Raw genomic sequence first — 19,613 nt, 5'->3', positions numbered from 1 at the left:
AAAGTATAATTGGAACCAGAGGACGCCCCTGCAGAGACCTCTTTTTATTTCTCACTTCTGCTTCTCTCTGTCTTGGCTTCACCTTCTTTCACTGTAAGCCAACCTCTGTGTCTATGGCAAACACGACCACCAAAAATATCTGTGTCTTACAGTATAGTTTCCACAGTTTCCAATAGAAACTCTTAACTCTCTTGTTCATATTTTGAAAAATAACAGGGGATGATTCTGATTGGCTGGCCTAGGCCAAGATGTCCCCTCAAACCAACCACAGCCAGGCAGGGCAGAATCACCTCAGAATAGAACAGCTCTTACTAGAAGCACAAAGCTAAATCAAAGAAGGAAACGTTATTTTCAAAGCAAGGACACTGGGATAACAAAACAGTGAGGGATTAGACCCAGATGCAAATGCTTCAAAAATATGAAAAGTAGAATGGTAAACTTTATGTGCTAAACGCTCATTTTTTAAGATGTCGAGGGCTTTTATACATTTGATGTTTAACAAATCTAGGCTTATCTTATAGAATTTATAAAGGATATAGGGATGTGCTAAACTGGGAATTCAAAAACCTGGGTCCTCCATACCATTTTGCCACTAATTAATATTGAAAAAATCAAATTTTTCATCACCTGAGTTTCTTCATCTATAAAATGGTAGGCGTCACTGAATCAGTGATTCTCAATGGGGCCAGTATCAGGCAGTTCCCTATGCAGGGTTTTCAGATGTGTAAGAGTTTGGTTTTTGTTTTGTTTTTTTGTGGTGGTGGTGGTGGTGGTGGTGGTGGTGGTGGAGGTTTTGTGTGTGTGTGTGTGTGTGTGTGTGTGTGTGTGTGTGTGTGTGTGTTTTGTTTGTCATATGGCTTGGTAGTAACCTACTAGTGGTATTTATTAGGAAGAGGGAAGGGATGCCAAATGTTCTTCAATAAATGGGACAATCCCACACACCAAAGAATTGTCCACTGAGAACAATAGACTAAATGTGGGGTATGGATACATCCAAGCTTTAATAGTCACGTGTGATGGTCAAGATTCTGCAGTGAAACTGAATCAATAGATAGGTAGATAGATGATAGATAGTAGATAGATAGATAGATAGATAGATAGATAGATAAGTAGATAGATAGGTAAGTAGATAGATGATATAATAGGATTTAGAGAAAAAAGATGGAGAGATTTATTTTAAGAAATTGGCTCACAATAGCAAGTGTGAAATCTGCAGTGCAGGACCCGGAAAAGAGGTGATGTTACAGCCCAAGTCCGCAGTCTGGAAACAGAATTCCTTCTTCCTCCAGGGACTTCCCTCTTTCCTCTTAAGGCCTTCGATTTACTGGGTAAGATCCACCCACATTTTGGAGGCTAATCTGCTTTCTCAAAGTCTACTGATTGAAATGTTAATCACATCTTAAAAAATATTACACAGAACATCTGGACTTGATGTCTGACCAAGCAACTTGGTGCTGTAATCTTGCCAAGTTGACACATCAAATTAACCATCACAGCATGATTTAAAGGAGTGTTTAGTATTTTTATTTATTACTAGAGGCCCAGTACATGGAATTCGTGCACTCAGGGGTGGGGAAGGGGGGTCCCTCAGCCCAGCCTGCACCCTCTCACAGTCTAAGAGCCTTTGGGGGATGTCTGCCTGCTGTGGAGGCAGGAGAGGCTCCCATCACCACCACTGTGCTCCCCAGTCATGAGCCCGGCTCAGGGCTTCTGGCAGAGTAGAGCTCCCCCTGTGGGAGCACACTGACCACCAGGGAGAAGCTCCTGTATTGAGCGTCTGCCCCTTGGTGGTCAGTGGGCATTATACTCACCAGTTGTTCCACTGTTTGATCTATTTGCATATTAGCCTTTTATTATATAGGATGAAGTTTTATTTTTTTCCATATATCTTTGTTTTTAGAGTATTGTTGGTCATATATACCGTATAATTAGTTGGTGTCAAGTCCTGATATATTGTATCCTTTCCCATGGTGAAAAAATACAAATTACTCTCCAGAAGTCTGCTTTATTGAAATCACAAGCTCAGATTGTTTGTTTTGGACTAACATTTGCTCAAGCAGTGACCCGTTAGTCTGACTCACTTCCTTTTTCATTTGACAGCCTCCCAGATAGTTCCAGTTCCCAACCCTCTCACCCTACATCCTCATGGTATCTTCCTCTATTTTTAAAGACTCATTGTGCTCCCACACCTGAATTCAGTGTGCATGTTGGACCTTCCACGTGGCAGCCCTCAAATTTTCCTGAAGTTGATAATTAATTGAGGCTTAAGGGGGGGAAAACTGTTTCCTTTCCAATGGAAACCCAAGAGAGTGTTAAGATGGCTCAATCAGCTGGTCTAGCTAAATCCAGTGGCTGAACAGTTCTTTGTTCTGTTTATATTAATGCTTAATAGTTATATTCATTTTGATTCTGACATTGAAAGATCGCACCCACATAGAGAAATTTCATCACTTGTAAGCATTATGCAAATTGAAACTAATGTCTAGATTTATATATACAACCAATACATCTCTAAGTCATACATGAAACTATACAAGCTGCTAATTTGCATTCACTGAATAAATTACTCTTCACTCTGCATCTGATTTTTGAATCTACTAGAAAAGACTGATTATCCTTCTAACAAAAATATACATCATTTCTTAAGGAGGTTTGGGAAGCAGGGATTAAATTCAATTCCTCATTTCTTTTGTCTCAGATGGAGAAGGTTTTGAAGAGTCAGACTTTAGAGCTTGACATTTGAGAGCCCATAAAACACACCTCCTACTGCTCATTAGCCGTTATTTTCTGTGTTTTATGTTTGATTGGGATGCTAGTAGGATATGTGTCTACAAAAATAAAAGCAAAACTACCTTACTTCTCATATAGTCCACAAAGGATGGCCTCTGATTTCTGAAAGTAGCTCCCCTTTGCCCTGTTCTTACCTGTGTTTCAGTCCAGTTCACTAGAGACCTACCCGCAGTTCTTATTGAAAAAGGTTGCCTTTAACCTTCTCCAATACCAGATCATACATTGCTCCAGACCTGAGTTTTTTCTCATTTCTAATTTCCTAGGTTTGGTCTCTGTTCCCAAGTGCCTGTACAGTAAAGTGCCCAGTGATTGAAGTGTTGTCCTTAAACCCCATCCTAGAGCCCAAAGCCCTGGTAGCTATTGCTAGACACTCCCGAGGTTGACTTTCTTCTAGCCATCTTCCATCACCTGCCCAAGATTCCAATCACTGCTGCACCTCATTCTTCCTTATTTGGAAATAGGACCATTTGAAGATGTAATTAGTTAAGATGAGGTCATACTACAGTAGGGTGGAAGTCCTTATGAAAGGCAGCCATGTGACCATTCAGAAACAAGGAGACTGCCATGTGATGACAAAGCAGAGATTGGAGAGATACATCTAGCACAGTGCACATTTATATGCTTCGCTTTTCAAGACTTGCAGGTTTTAAACACAGCCACACAGGATGGACTTCCACTGGGCCTTGGTGACTATAATATATTGGTTTACTAAGGTTGCCATAGCAAATTATCATAATCTTGGTGACTGTAAGCAACAGAAATTTATTCTCTCACTATTCTAGAAGCCAGAAGTCCCAAATCAAAGCATTAGCAGGGCCATGCTCCCTCTGAAAGCTTTAAAGGAGAATCTTCCAGTTCTGGTGGCTCCAGGCATTCCTTGGCTTGCACCTGCCTAACTCACATCTGTGCCTCCACCTTTACATGGGCTTCTCCTCTCCTCCCTTTCATAAGAACACTTGTCATTAGACTTAGGGCCCACGTGGATAATGCAAAAAGGACTTGTCTCATGATCCTTAACTAATTACATCTGCAAACACCCTCCTTCCAAATAAAGCACACTGACAGGATTTAGGGGTTACGAGGTAGACATATCTTTTGGGGGGACCACCATTCATATGGTGACTCTGTGGCCTAGAAAAAACAAACTCATGATGATAAATTATATTAGAATCAAAACTAGCAAGAGAAAACTCAAAAATGACTTATGTTGGTTTCAGGCCATCCCCTCATACTTTGCCTTTCTGGAGCTTTCAGCCTCTGGAGATTCCATACGGTTAGAAAGAAAATAACTGCAAAGCTACTGAGCTGGAAACTTTGTGTTCCATTTTCCACTTAGCGACAGGCTGGAGTACAAAAGATTGCGAGCATGTTGTGCATACATGCGGTTCCTGCTTTGCTGCATTTCAGATCTGGCAATTTACGTTTCCAATGTTCAGCCAATTAAACCTCTCTTATCAACTTAGGGCATTTACCGCAGGGAGGCAACTCACAATTAAAGTTCTGTCGGCTAGTCAGCTTCCGTATGTGCCCAAGCTCTCTGCTGCAGTCTGTTTCCACCATTTCTTTCATATCTGAGGCCCTTTCCTGTGGCTTATCAGTCTGTCCTCAAAGCAGGGGACTTGCGGGAAGAGTTGCTGGTCTGTTAGTGCAAATGACAAAGGATGGAGAATTGTGGGGCCAGGCAAACAGACACATTTCACAACCATTCTCCATAGCGCTGCATTCATCTGTTGGGTCTGATCATTTCATTTGATGGTCACTATACACCAGGGAGGTGTGGAGAAATTATTAACCTTATCTTACAAATAATTAAACTGATGTGAATGACACTTGAACTATTTTTCCAAGGCCTTACAGTTTAAGGGGTACGTCAAAATGAGCCAAATGTTTTTGATAAGCTATCTATAAAGGTGTTATTTAAATAAAAAATGTTTTTATTGATTTTTAGAGATAGGAAGGGAGATGGGGAGAGGGATAGAAGCATCAATAATAGAGAAACACCTATCAGCTACCTCCTGCACGATCCCCACAACTCAGGTATGTGCCCTGACCAGGAATGGAACCGGTGACCTCCTGGTACTTGGGTCAACCACTGAGACACACTGGCCAGGCTATAAAGGCACTCTTTAAAGGAGGTAGATTTCCAAAATAACCGATGAAATCATTTAAATGAGCATATAGCTACCAAAAGAACCTAACCTAACACTGATTTAGTTGAAGTTTCTAAAACTAGGTTTCATTTCCTACAAGAATGATTTGAAAACCCTTGAAAATGGAAAACCAGTAATAACAGTGACATTTAAAGGCATTTGGCAAGCAAGGGTTTTGATTAAGATAGAAAAACTTCTGATTTTGTAATTTGAGGATCAAAGTTAGCATAGTTTGTCTTTACGATGCTTTAATTTAGGTAAAGAAGTATGAGATTTTGTGAGCTAGAAAAGTCATAGAGCTACAGGAGCAAAGGAACCAAGAAATCTAGACGATTTTGGTTGGTTCATCTTTGTGGACCACAGGCTTGCATCTCAACACCATTAAGCACACACACTGAACTTTTTATGTGGAAGCCCCAGGAGTTTCAAGAACTAGATTCTGAAGCATATACTTTGCAAAGAGCACTGGAATCAAGACAAAAAGATCATGAAGGAGATATCATTGTTCAGGCTCTCCAAATGTCATCAAATGTCTCCAACTCCCTTAGAAAGTCTTTTAAAGACCCTCAAAACTCTTCTCCCTGAGAAGTATTCCTCCGGCTTACGATTGAAGGGATACCTTGGAATAATTATGACAAGTAAAACTTGTTTGCAATATTAACATCCTATATGAGTAAATAAAATGTACAAGCAGTTTCTCTACTGCCTCAGTTAACAGTCTTTTAGAAAAGTGCATTACTATATAGATAATCCCACTTATAGATGGTTACACATGCTGTTTAATATTATTTCCTTCAAATATGTTGAGGGGTAATAACTAGATATGCTGCATTGGTCTTGGCCTATACAATTTCACGGAGCACCATTCACACAGACCACATCATGAACGATGCCCCCAGGGAAATCTAAGTGGCTTGACGACAACCCTTGTTTCCTACCAAATACAAGACAAAGCAGCTTAGAAATCATCTGTCCAATAGCATAATTTTTTGAGGTGTGATGGTTGTCAGTTTATAGAAAAATTGCTCTATCAATTCACCTTCTGATATAGAATTTATGGGAATAGTGATACACACAGGCCGATATTTGGATGTTCTTATTTTCACTGCAGTTTCCACTTACCCACTACTGATTCATCCTTATTTTTGAGGTTTCTTTATATATATATATATATATATATATATATATATATATATATATATATATATAGAGAGAGAGAGAGAGAGAGAGAGAGAGAGAGAGAGAGAGAGAGAAAGATTAAGAGAAAGGGAAAGAGAAAGGGAAAGGGAAAGAGAAAGGGAAAGGGAAAGGGAAAGGGAAAGGGAAAGGGAAAGGGAAAGGGAAAGGGAGAGAAGTAGCCAGCCAACTGGCTGGCAGGCTGACTGGCTGGTAGGTGTGATGCACACTGATCACCAGGGGGCAGATGCTCAACACAGGAGCTACCAAATGACAGCAACTTTGCAGAGTACCCTCTCGTACTCTGGGACCCCTCAAGGGATGTTGGACTGCAGATTTCAGCCCAATCCCTGCAGGCCAGGCTGAGGATCCCCATCTGCCAGAGGGACCCTGCTCACACCACTGACATCCTCCGAGCCCCGGAGCCACGCAAGGTACAACTGGCTGGGAAGGGACTGTGAGAGGTTGGCTCCAGGGCCTGTCCAGTCCATCTTGCTCAATTCCGCCCTGCCAGCCACCTTCTAATTAATTTCCTTTCAATGTGCATGAATCCATGCACCAGGTCTCTAGCCTACTAGTCTATATACAGTATATAAAAGGTTAAGTGACCATCGCAACTGAACAGATGACCAAACAGGCTTCATGGGGTGACCAGGCCAGCAGGCAGGTTAGTGAGGGACAACCAAACGACTGAACAGCAGGCTGCCTGGGGTGACCAGACTCACGGGGGGTGGGGCAGTGAGGGGGTGATGAAATGACTGAGCAGCAAGCAGGGTGTATAGGGTGTCCAGGCCAGCGGGGGGTTTGGGGGGCAGTGAGGAGTGATAAAATGACTGAGCAGCAGGCTGTGTGAGGCAAACAAACCAGCAGGGGTGTTAGTGAGGGCCAACCAAATGACTGAGCGCCAGGCTGCGTGGGGTGACCAGGCCAGCAGGGGGGTTTGTGAGGAATGAGCAAACAACTGAACAAGCAGGCTGTGTGGGGTGACCAGGCCAGCAGTGGGAGCAGTAAGGGGTGACCAGGCCAGCAGGGGGACACTTAGGGGTGATCAGGCAGGTAGGCAGGTGAGCAGTTAGGAGCCAGTGGTCCTGGATTGTGAGAGGGATGTCCAAATGCTTGTTTAGGATGAGGCCTAAACTGGCAGTTGGATATACCCTGAGGAGTCCTGGATTGGAGAGGGTGCAGGCTGGGCTAAGGGGAGGGACAAAATTCATAGACTCCCCTGTGCATGAATTTTGTTCACTGGGTCTCTAGTGTATATATAAAAGCCTAAGCGACTCAACAACTGGTTGACTGGTCACTATGACATGCACTGACCACCAGAGGGCAGACACTCAATGCAGGAGCTGTCCCCTGATGGTCAGTGTGCTCCCACAGCCAACCTCCTGCAGTCTCTTCCCCTGGCCAGCTGGCCCCAATCGGCCCCTATTGCCAGCCAGGCTGAGGGACACCCCCTCCCCCTGTACCCCCTTGGCATGCATTCATGCACCAGGCCTCTAGTATAAGTGCCTGTCAATCCTACCTCTTGTTACATGGAAAATATTCCTACATTGTTCCTCACTCTTTCTTTTACCACTTTCTCTACGGCTCATTGCCTAAAAGAGAAATACTGACATTTCCTCAGAGACTAGGAAACATTTGTGCAAATTGCATACATTTCAGTTACTCGATACCTCCTAAAAACTGAAATGGATTTCTTTTCAAACTTGTTTTCAACTTCTCCACACCCAGAGAATTATGCACATAATCCTTACCTTCTCCAAATGATCACCAAGTTATCTAAGATATATAGGTATTGAATTAGTCAGCTATTTCTGTAATAATGCTATTATATACAAAACAACATCAAAATCTCAGTGACCTACAGCAACAATTAATTTTCTCACTGTGGGGCTATAGAATAGCAGGGACAGTTCTGCTTCCAGCCATGGGTCAGGGTGAGGACTGTTTCATGTGTCTCCTCATTTAGGGACTCACAGCTTCCCTGCTCATGTTCTTTTCATGGCAGATGGCAGAAATACAAGAGGACAAAACAAAACAAACAAGCGCATTTAAAGCTTCTTATTGAACATGATTCTACCCAAGTTCATTGGCCAAAGCAAGTAGACAAGAGTGGGGTGGTGAAGTATGTTCTATCCCAAAAGGGAGCTCTGCAGCTTCATATGGCAAAGGGGGTGTGATGATTCTCTTATAGGCTGGAGCGAAGAATGGTCTAAAGTGAACATCCCATCCACACCATGTATGTATGGAAATCTCAAATCTATTCTCTGTCACTTACAGGAGTTGAAATTGATTGGACTGGATATTCCACACTTTGCTGCAGACCTTCCACTGAACCGATGTAAAAACCGTTACACAAACATCCTACCATGTAAGATTGTCAATAGTGCCGGTCTGACTCATATATTCCAGAGGTCGAAGAATGATTAAATGCAAACTAATCAGTTTCACCAATCTCTGGCCAGACCCAGTTGTGGTCCAGATCTTCAAGGCCATCTCTGATCGAATCCACACTCTGATGTCATTAGATCCTATCGTGTGTAGGAAGATGTAATCATTATGCATTTAAATGTGAACTGCATGTGAACAGGCAAGACTGACCATTTGGCTCTTTAGTGATCAAATGCCTTAGCCAAATTAGAGATAAAATAATCTGTGCTCTCCTAAAATGAATTCTGTCAATTCATTGGCAATGGAAGGCGCTCAATGTGTTAAAATGCCTCCTCTTTCTAACTTCTGGCAAGTTCTGTTGTTGCTTAGCATTTTTTAAATAAAAGCAACATTCAGAGAAAAAGTAATATGAAGTACTAACAGGACAATTAAAATATATTCCAATATAGATCTAACTCTCCTCTCTGCTATACTCCAAGGGGAACCAAGACAGAATGGAAAAGTAGAAAAAGAGGGTGAACAAGCCCCAACTAAAGAATGTTTTCCTTAATAACATTTCTTGGTAATTTTAGGCAGCATTACCACTATAACACCTTACATCTGTCCACATTTCAGAATTTACTTTTCTCATTTGAATTCCATTCACAAAAAGCCCATGCAGCTCCATTTTCTCCTCTAGGTTTCCCAAAGGTAATGCATTCCTGGATGTCGCTGTGTGAAATGGAAATTACATAGTTAAGATACATGCTGTAGCCTTCCCTACAATCTACCAAAATTTTTAGTTTTTGAAAATATTATGCACCCTCTCCCCCAAAAGATGAATCTAATTCTTCAAAGGACAGGAGAGCTGGTGGGAGAAAATAGTGATGGAGAGAAATTTATGTATTTGTTTAAACGAGATACTAAAATTGAGGTATGGCTAACATCTCAAGCTAAGACAAGCTTTATCTCCCTTACTCTATCCCTGACCATTTTGGCTTGATATTGGGAAGACAGGATCTAAACAAGTCTTCCTTCCACCCTAATTTTTAACGTTTCCTTTCTTCTGATTCTGTACAGATGACTTTAGCCGAGTGCGATTAATCTCCATGAACGAAGAGGAAGGAGCAGACTACATCAATGCCAACTACATTCCTGTAAGTGAAAGAAATAAAAAATAAAAAGTAAACCAGGCATCCAAATTCCAGCGCAGGCTGAGCAAAAACCCATCAGGAACACAGGGATGTGTCGAACGGTCTAAAAGAAAGCCATTCTTCTGCTAGAGAACAGTTTCCATTATTCCAGCTCAGAACAGTAGGAAACAAAGAATCCCAGAGATTAATTATGTTCCCATTTCCTTATGAACGACCAGTGAAAACAGTAGGTCGTTACATTAAAGACCATCCTTCTTGTGTTTAAATGTTTTTTGCATCCCTCCCCCTGAGCACATGTGTTTTTAAATATCTATAAAGACGGTAGTTATCATTTTAGAAAGTGAGGGTGTGGCTTCATAAACTTCCCAAGGATCATGTTTAAAATCACACTGACCTCATATATTCCAAAGGTCAAAGAATGATTAAATGCAAATTAATCAGTTTCACCAATCTCTGGCCAGGCCCAGTTGTGGTCCGGATCTTCAACTGATCTACAGTCAGTCACTCTGACAGCCTCTTCCCCGGGAGTAGGGGAACAGGTACAAAGGTGTGAGATCCGCTGCCAGGTGTATCCCCAGTACATTTCCAGTGTTTTTCTAATTTATGCAGAGCGGCCTTGGTTCCTCAGGTGACAACTCTGCCACTTACCTTTCAGGGATACAACTCATCCCAGGAGTATATTGCCACCCAGGGGCCACTGCCTGAAACCAGAAATGACTTCTGGAAGATGGTCCTCCAGCAGAAGTCTCAGATTATTGTCATGCTCACTCAGTGCAATGAAAAGAGGAGGGTAAGTGCCTCCGGGGCTGTCCCCACTCAGCAGCAAGACTCGCACCAGCCACCGCCGTGAATGGAGTGCTCACCCCGCACAGAACCTGCTCTTGCTTCCTGTTTCAGCTCACAGTGTCACGTACACTTCAGACACAAGTGCTCTTGTCTTGTTTTCTCTAAGGGAGCACAGACTTTGCTCCTCCCCCGGCTGGTTTGTTTGAACACGTTGTGTGGTTTCTACCTCAGGTGAAATGTGACCATTACTGGCCGTTCACGGAAGAGCCCATCACTTATGGAGACATCACTGTGGAGATGGTCTCGGAGGAAGAGCAGGATGACTGGGCCTGCAGACACTTCCGGATCATTTACGTAAGTCATGAAGCACAAGTTCAGATGCTGTCCCCAGACTGAGGGAACCCTTCCTCCCCCACCCAGGTGTCAGGAGACCAACCCACTATCCAACAAGATCATGAGCACTTCAGGCTTTGCAACACTTCTTCCTTCAAGAGGAAAAGCCCACTTGCAACATCCTTGTTTCCCATGTCATGGAACCGGGTGGGATGAAATGCTGGCCTGCAGGGCCCGGGGGAATGGGGAGAGACTGGCCTGCCCGTGGCAGGTGAGCCCTGGGCAATAGAAGACATGTGGGCCTTGCTCCCCAGGCCTGACTGAGGAGGGCATGCTCTCATGACTTACACTGTGTTTGCTTACTGTTAACCTGTTAGCCGGGGAGTTCCCTTTTTAATGACGCAACCTGTAACGGGCGCGTACTCTTTCACTAGGACGCCTGGAGGACGTAATTTCATATTATTTTTTTTAATTTATACTTAATGAAAATAAATGAAATATATATATATATATATATATATATATATATATATATATTCGTTTATTTATATATATAAAGCACAAAGGAAAATACAAAATTACCGAAAAAAATAGAAAAGAATACCGACAAAAAAATTGGACACGTCGAATTAAAAAATTATAAATTTTACAAACAATGATAAAGATTACAAAAAATAGCCGAAACCGGTTTGGCTCAGTGGATAGAGCGTCGGCCTTCAGACCTAAAGGTCCCGGGTTTGATTCCGGTCAAGGGCATGTACCTTGGTTGCCGGCACACCCCCAGTGGGGGGTGTGCAAGAGGCAGCTGATCGATGTTTCTCTCTCATCTCATCGATATTTCTAACTCTCTATCTCTCCCCTTTCTTTCCTCTCTGTAAAAAATCAATAAAATATTTTAAAAAACGATTACAAAAAATATATACCGTCCCTCTCGGGGCGCAACATATATTTCAAGGACGTATTCATACGTCCTACCCATTCCCAATATTGTTTACATTTGACGTATTTATAGGTCCCGCTTGGTTAACAGGTTACTATGACAATGGAACCAAAGAGTGTCCATGTCCATACAACAGAAGCATTCATTAACTACCCATTTATTGATATTTAGAAGGGATAAATCACTTCTGAGCCACTGGTAGTTAGCAAATGGTTTTGGCTATGCTGAGAACTTAGGCAAATCCCTACATGACAGTAACAGATTTTGCAGGTCCTGCAATGGAGCAGCATGTCCATATGTGAGCATAATTAGCATACACAAGGCACACTTAGCTTTTAAATTAAAAACTTAAACCATGATTTAGTAGTTTGGGTTTTGTTTTGTTTGGCTTTTTCCCCCTCCTTATTTTGTTCTGGTTTGGTTTTTATTATTTCAAAGGTACTTCAGGGCATTTTCATTTTTATTGATTTGAGAGAGAGAGCAAGGTAGAATCATTGATTGCCTGCCTCCTGCACACCCCCTACTAGGGATCAAGCCCACAACCCAGGCATGTGCCCTTGAGCAGAATTGAACCTGGGGCCCTTCAGTCTGCAGGCCGACACTCTATCTACTGAAGCCAACCAGCTAGGACACTTCAGGACACTATTAATCATGGTTCCACATCTCTTTTGAAATGCCATTGATTTCTGATTGTTAGGATGTCAGCACAGTCTGTTCCTCCCGCCACCTCTCTTAGGATAGGCTTGGCGCATGTGTAGTAGCTTCATGTGCAGGCAAGATGCAGACATCATCCGCAGAATGTATTCTCCACGTGAGGCAGCCCAGAAAATAGGAGGGAACCTGTTCTCCACGTGAACACTCCCTGCTGAGGACCAAGTTTAATAGGAGAGTCCTCCTTAAAAACTTGCTGCTTAGAAATAGCCCCTCCTAACAGCTGTGACCAAATTCACCTTTGTTTCATAAATACCGTGAGCTAAGAATGAGTTTTATCCTTTTAAATGTTCCAAAAAAAAATCAAACCAAGAATGATATTTCACATGAAATACTATAAGAGACATCCGTAATCACTCCATAAGTGATTCTATAATCAAAGGCCAGTGTCCTTAGATACCATTTTGTGGCAGCACAGCTACATGTGTGTACATATTGTCTGTGACTGCTTTTGTGCCCCATCCAACTGGAGTAGTTGCAATAGAGACGGCAGGACCTGAAAAATCTAAAATACTCTAATCTGCCCTGCACAGAAAGTGTTAGCTCACTATTGATATAGACAATGTAACCAGAGAGTGTCCATGTCCATACAACGTAAGCATTCACTAACTACCCATTTATTGATATTTAGAAGAGATAAATCATGTCTGAGCCACAGGTAGTTAGCAATGGCAACTTTGGCTACAGCTGAGAATTTAGGCAAATTGCTACATGATAGTAAGAGACTGTCCTTCATGCTGCTCCATTGCTTTGAAATGCCCACCTCCTCCTGTTCCCTAAGCACATTCCTATGCAGTTTCACCTCCAATGTCACTTCCTTTGTTAACCTTCCCTAGTTTCATGGGACCTTTGTCCCTTTTCTCCTCTGTTCTGAGTCTCATGGCTATTCCTCCATCACAGTACCCTGTAGATCACATGTGTCAAACACAAGGCCCGCGGGCCAAATCCAGCCCGCCAGGCCTTGCAATGTGGCCCGCACCGCGCTGTCATCACTGCACTCCGCTGTCAGTTTATGACATTGTCAGTTTATGACTGTTCAGTAAACCATTCGGCCCGCGATTTTGGCTGGATTTTAGATTTTGGCCCCTTCTCTGATTGAGTTCGACACCCCTACAGATTATTACAATTCTCTCGCTTCATGTCTGCCTCCCCCAGTGTGAGTTTTGGAAGCAAGTACCCTGTTTTAATCATCCTTGTAATTCCACTTACTACATCTTTGTGGGTTGAACAAAACAGTGAGTGAATGAATGATTTCAAAAATAATAAAGCACTTGGAAAACATCAATAGATTTCCATCAGTGAAACTATTTGACAATCTGAATGCAATTTGAACTCTGCTTTCTTTCTTGGTGATTTCAGTGGGAAAGCCATTGAAAACTATTAGACAAATACAGAACAAATATTTTCCTAGGTTTGCACCTTGGGGAGAAAATTGTAGAGCACAAAATAGGGTTTGCTCCCTTGACAGGAGAGAATGACATAGATGGTTGCGTAGTCAATACTATGCTTCTTGTCCTTGGTCTTAAATGATGACCTATCAATGACAAGCATGATAAGGACTCAGAATATAGAAATAAAATGTTCAATAATGTTTCCTAGTAAGGTGTTTATATGGTATTTATAAGCATGAGGCCCCAGAGTGCCCCCTTTAAGTCATAAACAGACAAAAATCTACATTTTAAGCTCCCTGGGTGAAGGTTAAATTGCTGAAGAATGTTGTGTAGTAGTAATGAATACAGTTTTCTATTTATCTCATTTTTTGTTTACAGCCATCCTTATCCTCTCCATATTGAAATGTGGGAACATTTAGATTACAACAAGGTAAAATTACATCAGGGATAAAATCAGGGTAAAAAAAAATTTGAAAAGTCTAAATAAGATGTAACCCGAAGGAGGAAAATGACCATAACTCACAACTGTCGCTTTCCGCTACTTCAAACTTGGCATGAACTGAGTAAGAATTGGAGGGGAAAAAACAGCAGCACTAACCCCTTCACTCCCTTGATGTGTACCTTGCTGTTCAGCTGGCAGGGGTCACCCTGATATCAAGTCCCCTGCCTTGCTGCTAGAGACAGATTTAAGTGCTTCCTATTTTTGAAGGATCTGGACTATTGTACTAGGGTAGCTGCATCCATTTTCAGGTCAACTGTAATATGTAACACTGTTCAAATCTTTGTGCTAAGCCTGCCATCAGCATTTGAAAAGAATGAGCATTCTCACGAACTTTTCTGGGCAACTAAAAATATCTAGTGATTGAGTATCTTTAAATCCTCATGGTGTTGAGTAATTATGCACATCTGATTATACTTGAGTTACTTTCTTGCCATATTTATTGTAGACAGCAGCTATGGCAGCCAGCATTTTGTAGACATCCAGTTCTGTGTGTCTAGGAGAGAGCCCACAGTGAGAGAGGCCCTGAATATAGCCGGGGGGGGGGGGGGGGGGGGGGCGGGGTTGGCCCTTAGGTGCTGAGGGGACAAAGGATTTAGTAAGTGCTGACTTCATTATGTTTTCACAAATCTTTTTTTTTAAATATATTTTATTGATTTTTTACAGAGAGGAGGAGAGAGGGACAGAGAGCTAGAAACGTTGATGAGAGAGAAACATCGACCAGCTGCCTCCTGCACACCCCCCACTGGGGATGTGCCCGCAACCAGTGTACAGGCCCTTGGCTGGAATCGAACCTGGGACCTTTCAGTCCACAGACCGACACTCTACCACTGAGCCAAACCGGTTTTGGCAACACAAATCTTATTATATATGTTTTCCTACTTCATTTATGCATTTATTTCTATTTATACAAATTTTACTCCGTCCAAGACCACTAACTCTTTAGAATTCATTTCTCTTTAATACCTGAACCTAAACTTTAGCTCCAAACTCATAGCCAGGCCAGACTCCTCCAAATGATGATAGAGTATTCATTCACTCAGTGGGTGAGAGGCTCTGGCCAAGTTTGAGGGAAGGGGGATGATTCGTTCCTTGTGAGGCCTGGGTTTGGAATATTGATAACAAGAGCAAAATAAATCCTTATGCTGATAAGTTAGTGGGGACTAAAAAGAGTGACTCTTGAAGGATCCACATCCTAATCAACATTTGCTCAGTTCAGAGGGAACAATTCAGGGGTGGGCAAAAGTAGGTTTACAGTTGTTCATATTGGAAAAAGACGTGCAGGTTATGGTTATTACAATAGCTTCATTAACTCCAAAGGATGTCAAGTGGCACCGTAAACCTAATTTGGTCCACACCTGTAGAGTTGACCTATGGCTTAATCTGAACAGGACAAAGATATAAAACATACCCCTGTACCGGGATTCCCAGAAGCAACCACCTAACTGCCCTGGGCTGCTGCAATGAATGGTAGAAATGATGTAAAAGTGATGACGATAACAATAGCTTACAGGTACCGTCCTTCACAAACGAGCACACTGCATCCCCTTGTTACAGATGAGGTTAACCTGCAACATCTGAAAAGACCCTTTTATTATTTTTTTAAATATATCATTGATTTTTTTACAAAGAGGAAGGGAGAGGGATAGAGAGTTAGAAACATCAATCAGCTGCCTCTTGCACACTCCCTACTGGAGATGTGCCTGCAATCAAGGCGCATTCCCTTGACTGAAATCAAATCTGGGACCCTTGAGTCTGTAGGCTGATGCTCCAGCCACTGAGCCAAACTGGTTAGGACTGAAAAGATGCTTTTTAGATATGAGAACACGGGTGTCGGTAAGTTTACCTTGGGTCTAGCCTACTAGATTCAGAGACCAAGATGGGGATGGTTAAATAGGTGATTTCAGGAATAAGAAATGCAGGATAAGACAGAACAAGGAAGAAGTCTCACACAGCTATGAGTTCAGCTGAAGTCTAGCATCAGCAAGGTCCAGGGAGGGTGTTGGGGTATGAATGGCACCGCAGACTTAGTTGTCCCACCTGCCATAATGAGGCTGGCTTTTCGTACCACATTATCAGCCACTGGTTAGCTGCGGAATGCCTGGAGCAGGAGAACACAAGGTCTTGGGCATTTTCCAGAAATGCAGCTCCCCTGAGTGGGGGCAGCTCTGAGAGGGGTGCAGCTCTGTGCTGGGAAGGGGGACCCAAGAGGCACCATTTTTAACTCATTCGCCAAAGCCAATGCAATTGCTCAGTTGCTAGGATGCAAACACGAATCTGTTTAAACTTATCTCTGCAATGGGTTAGCCCATTTATCCTACTATTTGAGGCTTTATACATTAGTATGTTTTTTCCAGGTCCTGCTTTGGGCCAAACACAATGCTCAGATCTGGAAAGGGAAGTATTCAGACCAGGCGTGAAATGTGGCTTTCCCTTCCCAGGCCATTCCCCTGTGAGCTGCAGTGGCGGCCTGGGCTGTCCTGCCACGGGGCTGAGAGGTTAATATTCGCTTTGCCTTTTTCTCCTACAGGCGGACGAGATGCAGGACGTGACACATTTTAACTACACTGCGTGGCCTGATCACGGTGTGCCCACAGCCAACGCTGCAGAAAGCATCCTGCAGTTTGTGCACGTGGTCCGACAGCAAGCCACCAAGAGCAGAGGCCCCATGATCGTGCACTGCAGGTAACGTCATCAAACGCAGTTTCTGTTAGGCACTGCGACCTTGGTTTTGTTTAAGGGAAATAAGTAAGTCAGAGAAAGACAAGTATCACGTGATCTCACTCATCTGTGGGATCTAATGAACAAAATAAACTGCTGAACAAAATAGGTCCAGAGACATAAAAGCATGAAACAGACTGACGAATCTCAGTGGGAATTGGGAGGGGGGGCGGGGGAAGAGAAGATTAACCAAATAATTTATATGGGTTTATGCATTACCTTTGGACACAGATAATAGGGTGGTGAAGACTAAGGTGTGTGTGGGGGGGAGACTAGCAGGGGTCAATGAGAGGAAAAAGGGGACAGTTATAATACTTTCAATAATAAAAATTTTGCCAAAACCGGTTTGGCTCAGTGGATAGAGTGTTGGCCTTTGGACTGAAGGGGTCCCGGGTTCGATTCCGGTCAAGGGCATGTACCTTGGTTGTGGGTACATCCCCAGTGGGGAGTGTGCAAGAGGCAGCTGACGATAATTCTCTCTCATTGATGTTTCTAACTCTCTATCGCTCTCTCTTCCTCTCTATAAAAAAATCAATAAAATATATTATTAATTATAATAATAAAATTTTAAAAATAAATAAATAAATATCAGAATGCTTAACAAAACTAAACTAAAAAAAAGAAAGAAAGAAAAAAGTCCATCAGTCCATTAACTCCTGATCAGATTGAATTAATAAAATGAATTATGATTTTTAAAAAAATTTTTATTATTAACATGTCTTCCTAGACACGTTATTTACTTATAATATGGCCATCTTATATTCCCTAAGATAAATATGATTATTCTCCTTTTAAAATGAAAAAAGCTGAGGAGTAGAGAAGTTAAGGGGTTCACACAAGTTTATGCAACTCGAACCTGGAGGAGTTGGGGTTCAGGCATTCTCCACAGCCATGACTTTAAGCACTGCATGGTCTTACCCGATCCCATCAAGGACTCTGAGTGGGTTTATAAAATGACCAAATGCAAGGTCAAGTTAAAAATAGCTAGCCACAGCCCCGAATAATATGAACAGACATAAAAGCCAGGTGAGGGAAAGGAGAAATGAGAAAATTCAACTCATTGAGATAAACAGAGTTGCTATGATTGCTCTTCAAGATTGCCTTTAAATTTCCAGGTAGTTCAACTGAAAGGGGTCCTTATGACCTACTGTGTTAGCAAAAATCGAGGACCTGCTAATTCCTTATTGGAAGAGTTATCTTTGAACTTAAGCTTTATTCCTACCAAGTGAGCAAAGCTTCACCAAAATCCATTAGTGTGACATATTGTTGTAAAATTTTTATGCAGTCTCTGAAGAGCAGGGGCTATAAACATGCTCATATTGTATATCAGAGAAGTAAGATAAAGATCTTAGAGGAAGCACTGGCAGCCACGTCAACATAAGCAAATCCTATATAATAAAATGCTAATATGCAAATTGCCCCCTCGATCAGGAGTTCTATTGGGAGTTTGACCAGGAGGTGGGATCAGTTTGACCCTCCCTTTGATTCCCCCACACACACTCGATTGAGGGTGGGGCCTGCAGCCAAAGGCCCACGTCCCCTCTTCCAAGCCAGCCTGGCCTTATCAGCCCTAATCAGGGCATGCTGGCCGGACCCCACCCATGCACGAATTTGTGCACTGGGCCTCTAGTAGATCTATAATCCTGGACCTACCTAGCACCTGGGCCTCTGTGAACTAGAATGAGTAGGGTGTGTGTATGTATATGAGAGAGAGAGAGAGAGAGAGAGAGAGAGAGAGAGAGAGAGAGAGAGAGAAGAGTATGTGTCTCCCTGCACAGAAAAATGCTTCAAAAGTTGTCAAGTTTCTGATCAGGGAGAGGACCCTTGCTATCGGTCCATCATAGGCATTCACAGGTTAAAAACTTTGCTTCACCAAATGAAAATGATCTAGTCTCCCAATGGTTCCTTCCAAAAGCGGAAAGTGAAGCTGCTCAACTGTGTTTTCAAACTCACAGTCCCTTTCACAGCAGGTAGCAGGGACAGTTCTGGATGTGACTTTACAGGTGTTCACCCAGGGACAGAACATAAAATAAGTCCTGGGTGAGAAGGGTTGTCCAGAACAAAAGGCAATCTAGGACTCTAAGCTACAGGCTTTTACTGTTGGATTTCTCTCCCAGCAAGTTCTGCATAGAAATCAATTTTGGCTTCCTCTTTTCTCACATATGATAATTCAGAGTTTGGAAACATGTTGCCTTGCCGTCTGCATGACTGGAAGAAAAGAAGGGCTGACTTAACATGTACAATTGTGCTGGGCAATTGGTCAGCACAGATCACTCCACTTCCCTCTACTCTCTCTGGGCACTAGGATTTTGGGGCTGTAATGAATGAGGTCCAAATGTTAAATTTGATTTTGAGGCAACTACCTATAAGATTACTGAGGGATGGGAGCAGACCTAGAACTCACTGGAAGGGAGATGTGCTGTCAGTAAGGTCTGAATGGTAAACTCAACCCAGGGTTGAAGGCACACAAATCGGTCTGGCCCAGAGCTGGAGCTAAGGAGTGGGCATCTCAGCTAGACTTCTGAGCTGCGTGTGAGGCTTAACTCTGAGGCTACTCAGAAGACTGAAATTGGTTATGTGTCTGGCTCCCCG

The 19,613-nt window shown here is 42.6% G+C and overlaps 1 protein-coding gene across 3 annotated transcripts in view; it reads left to right on the top strand.

The window, feature by feature from the left end:
• The window catches only part of PTPRO (protein tyrosine phosphatase receptor type O), a 206,816-nt gene that overhangs the window by 177,922 nt on the left and 9,281 nt on the right, over nucleotides 1-19,613 (top strand). For all 3 annotated transcript variants that reach the window (XM_084877905.1, XM_084877904.1, XM_084877906.1), the window contains 5 exons: nucleotides 8,397-8,487; nucleotides 9,567-9,643; nucleotides 10,296-10,430; nucleotides 10,658-10,780; nucleotides 16,831-16,985. In XM_084877905.1, the coding sequence (XP_084734031.1) occupies nucleotides 8,397-8,487; nucleotides 9,567-9,643; nucleotides 10,296-10,430; nucleotides 10,658-10,780; nucleotides 16,831-16,985 (581 nt within the window). The remainder of the gene's footprint in view (nucleotides 1-8,396; nucleotides 8,488-9,566; nucleotides 9,644-10,295; nucleotides 10,431-10,657; nucleotides 10,781-16,830; nucleotides 16,986-19,613) is intronic.

This window comes from Pipistrellus hanaki (assembly GCF_964339955.1).
Source record: "Pipistrellus hanaki genome assembly, chromosome: 3".
In the NCBI taxonomy this organism is placed as follows: Eukaryota; Metazoa; Chordata; class Mammalia; order Chiroptera; family Vespertilionidae; genus Pipistrellus; species Pipistrellus hanaki.
The sequence above is the reverse complement of the archived record's forward strand: the minus strand, read 5'-3'. Positions and strand labels throughout refer to the sequence as shown.